The sequence below is a fragment of the Aythya ferina genome (assembly GCF_964211825.1).
Source record: "Aythya ferina genome assembly, chromosome: 1".
NCBI lineage: Eukaryota > Metazoa > Chordata > Aves > Anseriformes > Anatidae > Aythya > Aythya ferina.
In genome coordinates, this window is record NC_140296.1 from 131,698,122 (window position 1) to 131,710,466 (window position 12,345).

General features: G+C 38.5%; 1 protein-coding gene across 3 annotated transcripts in view; it reads right to left on the reverse strand.

Annotated features, from left to right (window-relative positions):
• Positions 1-12,345, reverse strand: part of ITPR2 (inositol 1,4,5-trisphosphate receptor type 2) — a 269,872-nt gene that overhangs the window by 60,786 nt on the left and 196,741 nt on the right. For all 3 annotated transcript variants that reach the window (XM_084513429.1, XM_084513428.1, XM_084513430.1), the window contains 2 exons: positions 9,639-9,734; positions 8,452-8,571 (listed from right to left, as the gene is read on the reverse strand). In XM_084513429.1, coding sequence (XP_084369555.1) covers positions 8,452-8,571; positions 9,639-9,734 — 216 coding nt within the window. The remainder of the gene's footprint in view (positions 1-8,451; positions 8,572-9,638; positions 9,735-12,345) is intronic.

Consider the following 12,345-nt stretch of genomic DNA (forward strand, 5'->3'; position numbering starts at 1 on the left):
TTACAAATAAAATTCTTTTTATTTCTACTTAACACTCCTCCACATAAACTTAACTGAAAAGCTTTAAGTCAAGCTGTGCTCTTTTTGGCCCATCTATCATCTAATGAAGACTGTGTATGGAAGATGCAAGTAGGAAGCTCTAAGATAGGTGTAAGGTTTGAGGACAACAGGTCAAGTTCTCTACTAGTGCAAATGAGTATCACTTGTCTACCTTCAGTGGAGACAGTGCTATGTATACTAGTTAAGGGTATGGGTAAATGAAGATCCATTCTTAGAATGGGAAGCTAAATAACTGGCCTGCTGGCCATAAAGAACCAAAGGGAATTAAAGTAACTCTCGCCAGCCCGTGCTGTTTCAGACAGCAATGAAAAGTTAGTATGTTTATTACTAATATAGGACTGTAAATGGAGCCTGAGAACAGAAAACATCTTACATAAGACCATGTCATTCTACAGGCAATTTTCAGAGTAAAACTACAGACTAATGTGAAGATTTCACAACACAGATATTTGACAAAGAAAATATATTTCTTCTGGTTTAACATTTGGGCCCTAACACCAATACAACATATTTCCCAATGACAAAAACCTTGTAAATCACAAAACATAAGGACAGAGGATTAAAAAAGTTAAAGACAGAAGAAGAAACCCCACCAAAAAAAAATATATATATATATATTAAGGCCACCTGTACATTAGTGAAATGCACAGTCATCACAGTCAAACAGGATACATACCTCATTAATATTACATATAATGAAACATACATATATGTATAATATATACTTGATCTTAACTCTAGAGCTGTAGAAAATAACTTAAAACTTTTGTGACCAGCCTACACCTAGCCTGAATCCCAGCAGCTCCTAGTAACCTAAGACAACAGGACTCCAGAGGGAAACAGAGGTCCCCATGTAGGTCCCTATCAAAGTCATGACAGGATCTTGAGGAAAATGCTTCCAAGAAGGGAAGAAAAAGAAAATATCGAAGGACAAGTTGCCAAGGTTTTAACCTGAGACCTAACAACGAAGGACAAGTTGCCAAGGTTTTAACTTGAGACCTAACAACAGCCACAGACATTTGTTTAATGTTTCAGGTGCTCATTAGTGTCAAGCCCCTGTAGCAGCCTCCATACTGTCTCTCTATACTGCAGCTGGCTAAAGGTAGAATTATATACCATCCTAATGAGCCGCAAGGAGGGTGATGTGCGTCATTGGTTTCTGTTTCAATCTAAGTGTAAAAGCCTTGCAACAGCTTCTGATTCTGCTGACATTTAATTAGCCAGTGTCATTTTGATGCCATAGCCTGTCTCATCAGGATGATAACTACAAAACATCATGTGGAGCATAAAAGTTCTATGAGAAGTTTCAGGTCTGGCAGCCAAGAATACAAGTCCCCTGTCAGTCACGGTTTCTGGGACTGGTCCCCATTAGCCCCTTGTTTTGGCACTGCTATCAGCAAGAGCTTTGCTGTTAAGAGAGAGACGCAAAATAACAAAAAAAGAAAATGAAAAGCTATAAACCTCAGCAAAGCCTTGCAAAAAAAATGTGTCCTTGAGATCTAAAAATTTTATCTGTCCTGCAAAAGGGAGCATCATTATGGCACTAACTCAGAGCTATTCATCCTGAAGGACAGAAGGACAGGTTTATCATGAAGGGGAGATCTGATAATCCCCTGAATTCAAAAGGTAGCCCCGTTATTTAAGTATGTAAGGTATTTTTCATCAAGTGCCATCAGATGCTTGGGAAGGCTATCTTTAGGAATACCTGACAACTGTTCCTTAAGAGATTGCTCATATCAGCTGCAAAATTTGAAAATTTTCCTTGCTATAACAAAACCTGACTGATCTATTTATCCACTCAATATAATCAGTGATACTGGTACAGTACATCCATTTACACCAGACAAACTCAGACCTTTTTGTATATAGGTCTTTTTTTCCCAAAATCGTGCTCTAGCACACTAAAGGCACCACTTTAGAGTGCACCAGTCAGAGATTTATAGAAGTCCAAATGAACCAAGCTGTTCTGTTCTTGGAAGAGAATCAACTTAAAATCTTTGTCTGCAGAACCTAGGCACAACCTGATGCTTTGTAAAGATAGAGGCTTATGGGGCTGTTTTTGAGCAAAGGCGTCTACCAGAGGATTGGCAAAAACAGGCAATGTTGATCAGCAGACTTAAAAATACACTGAACAATGTGGTTGCAAGATCTCAGCTCTTCCGGCAGATCCTTGCTGGAGCTAAAAGGTACTTCTCAACTGGATGAGGATACGCCTACATTTTAGAGCAAAGTGATCTGGAAACACACAGTTCCCATACGGAAAGGGAGATCTCTTTTAGGTAAATGTTATGGACCCCTAACAACACCATACGGGGGAAAGGGGAATGTTCTTACAAGACTTTTCCACTTGGATCCTGTTTCCACTTTTTCCATAGTATAACCATGATGCTATTGTTTTAGCCAATTAATGCCCTCTGCAAAATGCAGGGGTTGTAACTGGTTCCACCTATTCCCTATCCTGAACAGCATTCCAGGTGTTTCTTTGCTTACAGAAGGTGCTTGGAAATGCATGCTATCAAGTAAATAATTTCTGTCTTCTTCATCAACATTTCTTTTTGAACAGTCACATTTCACCCTAAATTTATCCCTTACTACAGTCACACTTCCTTATGCAGAATACTGTTTTTCTGCCTGCGACAACCCTACCAGTTCAGAAAGCTTTGGATTTTCATACCAAAGGACAAGCTACAGGCAGTGATCCTATCTCCTATCTAGAGGAACATATTCATAGTAATAATTCTCATGCTCCCCAGATATTAAAGCATGGAAAATCTGTTCACATCATTTCAAGCAAGGTCTTGCCATGAAATCCTTTGTCCTGACTTGAATTGTATGCAGATCATGACAAACAGAAGCATATGAGAATTCACATTTAACTTATAGCACATATTTTAATAAATGTATTTTATTCTGTGTGCACACACATACAGACACACAAGAGAAAAGGAGTAACAAGGGTCTAAGGTCATCTACCTAAATGTTAAAATACAGCCAAGTGAAGGAAAGCCAACAGCTGCTTCACAGTACAACACCAAAAATAACTACACATTAAAAAAACTATAAGCTTACCAATACTCCTCTCTCCTCTCCCCCAGTTGTATCAATTATACTATGAAAGCTCTTCCGGCCTCAACAAACCAAACAATCCATAATATTATCAGCACAAGAAACTTTATTTGAAATATATACTTTAGCGCAATCCCTTTAAAAGGCTCTTGGAATACTGATGTGTTCAGTGATTATGCACTTCTCTGCTGTCAACTGTATTACCCATTAAATACCAATTTTCCTCATTAGTAAAGTAGCTGGGATCAAGTGAGCATAGGAGGAAAACAAGTGTAGCAGTTAAAGAAAAGCACTGGGGATCAAGCAAGCTGTCTTCTCTTCCCATGATGGCTAAATGACTTGCTGTCTACACCTACTTCTGGCTTGGTGTCTTCATCTCTAAAATTGGGCAATACCACCTACTCTAAGAGAGGGGGAAACAAAATTAACTAAAGCTTTTAACTGCTCCAACACCTATACAAGCCAAAGCTAATTCTTTAAATGCTTCCAGAATTACTGTTATTATTGTCATTTATCTGTTCTGCCATAGCATGTAAGAGCCCGTATGCACATGGTTCTAGGCACAGCGTTGATGCAGAAAATAAAGTGGAAGGTATAGACAGCATGATAAACAGAAAACCACAGAAACAAAAGCTTTGTGCTTCATAGAAATTTATGTATTTGGACAGCTACCTTTAAATAAAAACAACCCAACCTGTCTTAACTTTCTCCTTAGTGAATATATTGTATGCAAGCCTCATTATCAAACAAATCCTATGTCAGGTGTCAAAAACAAAAACTAACTTCTAAAATAAAAACTACAGCCTGTAGTGCATTAGTACTTCCAAACTATAAATCCATGCCATTATTACCAATAATATTGTCAATAAAAATTTACCTGGTTACCAAATATTCTTAATGTGCATGCATACGCCAATATGCAGTATACTACATGAAGTAAACATGGCAGTGAGATTACTTCTATAATGTTTGTCACATTTGATACAGAAATCTTGATTTTGCTATTAATGTACTTTATAAAGAAAACATATATGGCTGAATGACTTATTTTGCTCAGTACATTTAAAAGCACCCAAAGGGAAGGAGTATGACATCTCCAGTTGCTACAGCATACTTAGTAGTACATGCAGCAAGAACCCTACAAGTCACAGCAAAATCCTGCTTCTTTTACCCCATCTGCTTTTAAGAATTTATCAATGAAAGGGAATTTCCAACGATGTTAGTTTATCAGAATATAAACTAGATCAAGTTTGTGTTTATTTATGCCATATACCTGCATTGATATCAACAGGCAGTGTCAACTTCTTCTAACTTCATAGGGTGGAGGAAATGTTTTTTCAGTAAGTCTTAGGGCCATTAGGAAATTATCGTATTTATGTAAGTAGTTTTGGTACTCCCTTGGGATTTCAATAAAATTTTAGCTTAACCTCATTAAAACTCCTCCTATTCAGCTGGAGGCTACAATGTACTGTGGAATTTTAAGACCTATGCTCCTTCTCCAGCAAGGCATTTAAGCATGTGCTTAAAATTAAGCATTTGAGTGAACATTTTGCTCATCTGAGAGTCTCAGAACATGCACCATGAAAGGGATGCCACATTAGGTCAGTACTTTCATACTCCCGTAAAAGCTTTGGGAACCAGATAGGTAGTCGCAAAGCATTGAAAATTTTGTTGTAGTACCATAATTTGCTTCCCTACTGCTTACCTACTCACATCCTTCTAGATCAAGGACATGTCTACACAGTTCTACAGGCAGATGAAAGTGCATTCTTCCCAAGCTGCAAGATGACTAGAAGCTATGTAAATTTATTTAATGTTCTCTAAGCCTCATGAATACACTCCTGCTGAAAGATACAGTGCATTAGCTAGGGCTTCATGCCTGATTTAGAGAGTTTGCAACTAGCAGCAAAACACAGAGAAACACTCTAAAGTATATGTTGTTAACAGAAGTACATATATACATGCATGCAATCTATAGAAGCCTGTGGTTATAACTACTGCATTTTCTTATTTTATAGTAAATGTAAAGGGGTTATGAACTTCAGAGAAATACTACTAACTCCTATAGAGCTTTTTTAGTTTACGAACTGCTGAAATACTTTTTTATAACTAACAGCTATGAAGCTCAAGCAGTCATCTGAAAAGCCAGAGGATTTATTTGGCCTTTTAAGATTTCATTTTTGTAGCCATTTAAAAACTTGATTCTCCTATTCACCTCTGGTGCAGAAGCATTAGACTAAGTATTCAAGTGTCGTGTCCTACTATGTCAAAAGCTTTTGTAAACTCTACAGAGACATCACATCAAGACAAAATTTCTTTGATGACGGCCTTCCTAGCTTTGCAAAACAAAGCATAGCCTGCTTTAACAGGATCTTTTAAAAAGGACAGCAACAGAAACACCACAGCAATTACTCTTGACTGAAGCTTGAAAAGAAGAGGTATAAGAACTGATGGAACTATCTGTAACATACCACTGGTATTCACCTGAGACTACTGTAAGAAATTAGGAATGTCAAGTTCAAGGTTTGGCTCTGAACATGACATTTGAACAAGACAAAGAAAAAAAATCTTCTCCATAGATTTTCAAGAGAATTGTGACCAGTCTTTAGCAATAACAGTCTTATTTTTCCAGGATGTAACCTCATGCATCAGCTTGTGCTTGAGGCTGCAGAAGAGCTACATCTGGAATGAGTCCTTGCCCTAAAACCAAGCTGCAGAGTGAAGGTGCAATTTAGGGTAAGTTCCTCATTGATAATTCAGTTCTTCTTTTAGTGCTGTTCCATTCTCTGCTCATAATACATTGAACAGGAAAAGTAGGGAATAGCAGTATCCAGACAGCCCTGAAGCCAGTGCAAGGTGAGCAGTACAGCTACTGCATGTGGCAGGCTGGAGAAGGATGAAAACGTAAAGGGAAGGAGGACAAAGAAAGATTTGGAAAAGAAGTGGTAACTGTTATGACTTAGCACAATTAACATTTAATATCTTACCACTGTGTCCCAGGCTATCTGTGTCTGCCTGTGTGTGTGTGTATGCACGTGCATACATATGCCTGCATGTGCATTTGGGGTGGGGGCTGAGAGGGTGTGAAGAATATTTAATAACAGAAATCTCAGCCTTGCTTGTGACATATTTAAAAGTTTCTATGCACTGTGGGTCAAACATTTACAAGAATGCCTTTTGCGTCTGGTAAAATCAGCCACAGGAAGGGCAAGGAAGGATGTAGTGGTGGCAAAATGCAGAACCCACCAGAGCCCTGAAAAGTGCAACGACAAAAAATGAAAGTCTAGGCTCCCCAAAATAAACTGTCTGTGTTTGAAGGCTCTAACAGCAAAAGAGGAACTCTTGGTCTTGATTCTGCTAATACAGAGGGACCAAAAAGCTGTAACTAGAACAAGTGGTCACATGCAAGTGTCAGGAAAGTGACTGAAGATCCATGCTGTTTGTAGGAAAAAAACAAAGTCAGATGGACTGTGAAACTGTAAGGAGTACAGCAAATACATGTTATGTAAATTAGGTTGGCTAAGCTGAGTGGAAGGCCCAGACACCAATAAGCCCCTCAGATACAGCAAAGCAGAAGAGGGCGGTTAGAGTTGAACCAGAAAAGCAACCCAGCAACAATGGATTTACTGAGGAGGGACTAACTTCACATCCTGCCCATCCCAGAACAAGTAAAAGGGCACACGTGGAAAGAGTTTGGGGTCAAGGATCAGCAGCAGTTCTATGCCAAGAATCATAGCTTTTCATTAGCAGAGAAGAGGGAAACTCCCCAGATTGCCTGCCCTTCCATTGCTCTGTTTTGATATGGGGCTTGACATGTCTGCAAAGCCATTATAAACAGACGCACGCACAGTATTATGGGAAGATGATGAAAACAGTAATTTTTGTAAAAAGATGGTAATTTTTTACAGCATACAGAGCAAATCATGCTATTTAATTTTACAGAATGAGAATTAGCACAGTAAATTGCTGCCATGAGCCTTACACAACCAAAACACCCACTACAGATGAAGCATTTGGAACAGCTATGGAGAGATTGATGAGCTTCCCTGGCACACAAATACTTGTCTAGGGACAGAATTCACTCTACATGTCAGCTAACTAGTGTACACTTAGTAGTGACCTCTCTGGTAAAATGACCCCAGTGGTCACTACATATATGGTTTTAGGTCTATATTCTACTCCTCAAAATTTATTTGCCATTGACATGAACACTGCTAAGTCATTTAACACAAGCTGTAAGCAGAAGACATAAAATACTGACATTTTGATTTGGCAGACACTTAAATTTTCATTATAAGCATTGATACATGGAGTAAATAGTCATACAATGTAAGAAGCTACAGATACTTTCCAAAAGTACTGTGATCTTTGATGGGTATCTTATGTACAGACCTATATACAAAACAAGAGTTGAGCATGGTCATCCATAGCAACAACATGAGAATAAGACTTAAGACAAATGTTCTGCAAGCATGTGAGCATAATTCAGAAGATTGCTTTCCTTTCTTTTTCCACTAAGTATTTAATTCCTAAAAACACTTAAGTATAATGAATAAACAGAAAACACTTAACAAGTATAATAATAAAGAACACTCCCTTTATTTCTATTTATCTCTTCTTACTTAGTAAAACATTTTTAAAAACACATCCCCTGAAATACCAAATGCTATCATTTATGATATAATGAAGAAATATGTGGTCTTTATTTTTTTGATTAAAAAAATCTTTCAATCAAATTTCTTAATGTGACTGAAAAATGAAGAAACTATTTTTGATACCAACTGCTCTGAAAAATGAGTATCTCATTAAACATCAGCGTACATTCTATCTTTTCCATGAGAGAAGAAAAAGTGATCAGAAAAAGCTTGAGGGCACTACAACATAATACAGATGGAGACAACAGTAAAGAGGCCCAATTATTCTTATTGGCTGAGTAATTAATATATCTAAAATAATGTCAATCTTTTCAATTCAAGTTTACTTGATACCACTACTGAAGCTATTAATTAGAATATAGAAATAATAACTTGATTTACGATTTGATTGATATATGTGATCTGTTAACGAAAGACAAAGCTACGTGTACATTAATTGCTCTGCTCTACATTATTATTTCACACAAATAGTGCTTACCAAATTCCTCATACTGCCTACTCTTACAGTGAGACTGCTTACTTGTCCTGCTATCAGCAGCTTTCCAGCTAAGGTCATGTAGTACACAAATGTGAGACAGAAATCACAAGAAAGGATTTTTGATCATACAAGTTTTGTGTGGAATTTAAGCATTTAACACTTTTCTGGAAGTGGTTTCACAACAAGACATACCTGATGTGCCAAAATATAGATATTATGGCCAACATCTTTTGGGGAGATGCCATCATCTCCATTCTCCTCCTCATGGTCACATTCTAGGCCTTGGTTATATGCATTCTTCATCACATCCACCTGCAACACAAGCCAAACCAAGGAGAGATTAAATAAATGTCATCCTCAGGGAAAAAGCACATGGTGTTTGAACACATTCACTTTGTTCAGCACAAGCTTGGATGGGTGCCCTGCAGTTCTAAGAGTGAGCAGTCTGGGAAACACTTTCTGAATAAAGAAGAGCTTGAAGTATTTATGAAGCTCCAAACTGCTACACTTCTCGTCAGCAAAACTGCAACCATGAGAAAGGAACAGGAATGTTGAGTCTTTTTGAGAAGGTATTTTCACAGATGTTTTAAAGACAGATCAACAGGTAGCACAGGTAGTGCCTTTTGGCAGTTACAGGGCAGGTGCGATCCCTCTGTGGATAGAGCAGGCTGCAATGCAACTCAGAGCTCTCCTTATAGTTTAACAGAAACAAAATAAAAACAAACAAACAAACAACAAACAAAGCCAAAAAGGAAAGGAAGATACAGATCTGGGCAGGGCACTGGGGTAATTCCAAACAAGGGGAAAAGTCCTCCATTCCCCAGAAAGGGCCTGATCCTGCTGATGCCCACAGATCTCCCCACAAAACAGGTTTTCCAGTCACTGTTGCTACATGGTCCATTTGTTTGGAAACAATTTCTCCAGGCTTCCAATCTATTTAACATTCTTGGAGACCTATACAAGTATCACACCTATTCCAAAACACAGCAATAACTGTTTGTAACTTTTGTTGTTTGTTCATGAGATGTATATATAAATGCATATGCACACACTTCTGTTAGTACTGTTTCACAAACTGTACAAGCTTAATTTCCCAGCCCATGACAAAGTGTACTTGAAGACAGTCTACCAGAGTATGATAATTTAGTTAAGAAACAATTACAGAAAAGTGCTTGGAATGGATAAAAATAATGAAGTCGTAAAGACTGAAATCATGCATGCTCGATCCTTTTAAAGTACTTTTGTGAATGAGTACTATCCTGATACATTGTGTCACTATATGCTGCCAACTCTTCAACCTAGATGCAGATCATTTTAAAATGTTTTAATGACAGATTTTTTTCAGCCAAAGATTTATGAATATTCAGAAGTTTTCTCACCAGTTCCCTTGGTCTCATGTTGAAAAGGATTCTTTCCGCATTCTCACTGTCATGCCTGCTTTCCATAATAGCCAGCAAGAGCTTGGAGGCATTGTTCTAAAGATACAAGAACAAGTTAATGTAAATTTAAAATCTATTTCATGGATTAACGATCCTTGCATTTGTTTTAATTGAGATTACCGGGACCACTTTTTTAGTGGATAAGATTTTAGACTACTTGCATCTTTTATTCTACTGACATATTTAATAGGGCTTTTCTCCCATTTTAATGTCAGCATACCGTAAGACTAACTAACCCAGCACACTACATTTGAGGAAGCATTTTAAATATTAAAAAAAAATCTGACTTAAATACATAGTTCTGTTCTATACTGTGCACAAGAAATGAAATCCCATTTCCTTTTCTTATTGCCCACCTAGCAATTTTTGTCACAGCATTCTGTTAAAACAATACTCAGCAGAGGTAATTACAAAGTGTATTAGACAAAAGGTTCCATCATTCAGGCAGGTTTTCTTCCCCTATGTTTTTTCTAAACCCTAATTCATTATTATTTGAAGTGCTATAAAATAAACTGTTTTCATACATTCCTGGAATTTTGTTTCACTATCATATATTCTTCGGGGAATATATAAAAGATATCCTTCACTCTGACAACAGGTTGCTTTTAATTGAGATCTTTCCCACAGATTAAATATCGTGAGCTTCAGCAGCTATAACCCAATAATGCTTTAGACTTTGGAGACGTGTCTTACTTCCAGTTAGATCAATTGTTGTGAATAGGAGTGAAAGAATGGTTTTGGAGGTTTAAGCACCTTAACAGTGCTTACAAAGTGCACAACACTTCAGTTCCTAGCTCAGCCAGAAGCTTCCTGTGTGATTCTGGGTAAGTTGTTTCACTTCCCTGTAACTCAACACCTTGCTGGAGGTGGTGGTACAAGAGCTAAATCTGTTTATATTTGTAAACTGCAGAGACACCATGCCCACATTCACCTGTTTGGTGAGGCTTCTTAGCTACTGACTGCTTTCTGGCACAGTGTGTTTGCCTTGGTCCACGTGTTGCACGTACCATTGGGGAATATCCCCTCATCCCTCCTAACAGCAGACTGAGCTGTTTGATTACATGCATGTAGACTGCAGTACAGGTAGGAGCTAGTAAAACTCTAAACCCATTATATAACCTTGTTCTCAGCTGCTTATTGCCAAATGTTAGCAATTCAAACTGAAATTTCTCACAGCAAGGGTGTGCCTCAGACAATTAGCAAGGACAATTTCAGAGGGAAAGGGTTCAGTTGCTTTTGAGACTGAGGCAAAAAAAAATATGTTATTTTCCGCATGTTCGAGGAACTTCTGTTTTAAGCAGTCTTTGTATCTCCAGTTCTTGATAGCAGAGCTGAAAATGTGGGGCACTAGAGGCTAAGATAACATAACAATTCAAGTTGTAGTCGCCAGGGTACCCAGACAAATTTGTCCAACTGGTAAGTATTTTTTAAATTATGATTTCAATACTGCACTGTAGAAACTTTCTAGATTTTCACAATTAAAAGCCCACAGGCTTTCTTTTTGTTACAAAAAGATTCTGCACAGAATCAGGCAGGTTGGACCACATAGACATGTGTTCAAGGCTTGCCTCTGGACTGATCTTTTCAGCAGCCCCAGCCCTTGCTCAAAGCCCCTGCACAGGACTGTGTGAAGCTGAGGTCTGAACACCTCCAAAGAAGGACCTCACAGCCTGCCTGGGCACCAGTTCCCAGCTTGATGACCTTCACAAGAAAATAATTTTTTCTTGTATCTAATTAGAGTTTCCCACACTCCAGCTTGTGTTCATTGTCCCCCACCTTTCCACTATGCATCTCCAAGAGACGTCTGGCTGTACCTTTTCTGTGCTACTCCTGTGGTGGTTGCATCAAGAGGTCTCCTTGAAGCCATCTCTGGTGCAGGCTGAACCTCTTACCTCATACATCAGTTTAACAGCACTCCACTGCAATCAGTCCAGTACCTCAATGCCTTTCCCACACCACAGAGCTCCCAAATAGGCAAGGTACTTCAGATGCAGTCTAGTGTCAAACAAAAGTGAAAGATCACTTCCCTCAACCTGCTGGCTGCACTCCCGCAAATACAGCCCAAGATGTGGTTGGGTTTCCTGCTACAAGGGTATACTGCTGACTCATGCTTAACTTCTCAACCAGGACAACCATCTATTTCTACAAAGCTGCTTTTCAGTCATTTAGTACTCTGCCTGTACTATTGCACAGGTTAATCCATCCCAGATGCAAGACTTTGTGTTTGCCTTTTTCCAAGTTCATGAGGTTCTTATCAGATTATTTCTCCAGCTTGACAAGGTACTTCTGAATAGTATGCTCCAGCATGGGGAACAACAGATACTTCCGAGCAGTTTCCAGTCTGTGTTTGCTCATAAGTACTTGCCGAAGTTTATGGAACGTGGAGGGAAGGACTGCCTGCTTTGAAAGATGTTGGAAGAAGAACTTGGATAAAAGGGAGACTGAACAGGGACATAAGTTTATTGGAGGAAAACACAAAATGGAACAGAGGAAGTATGGATGAAGGTAGGACTGGCTAGGAAAACACCTGAAGCCAGTGAACCAAACAGAATTAGAAACTATTTTCTAAGTCTGATGCCATAGCTTCTAGCTTTGGGTGGATTTCTGAAATAAGAAACCCATACTCTTGTGGAGCAGCACTTGGAAG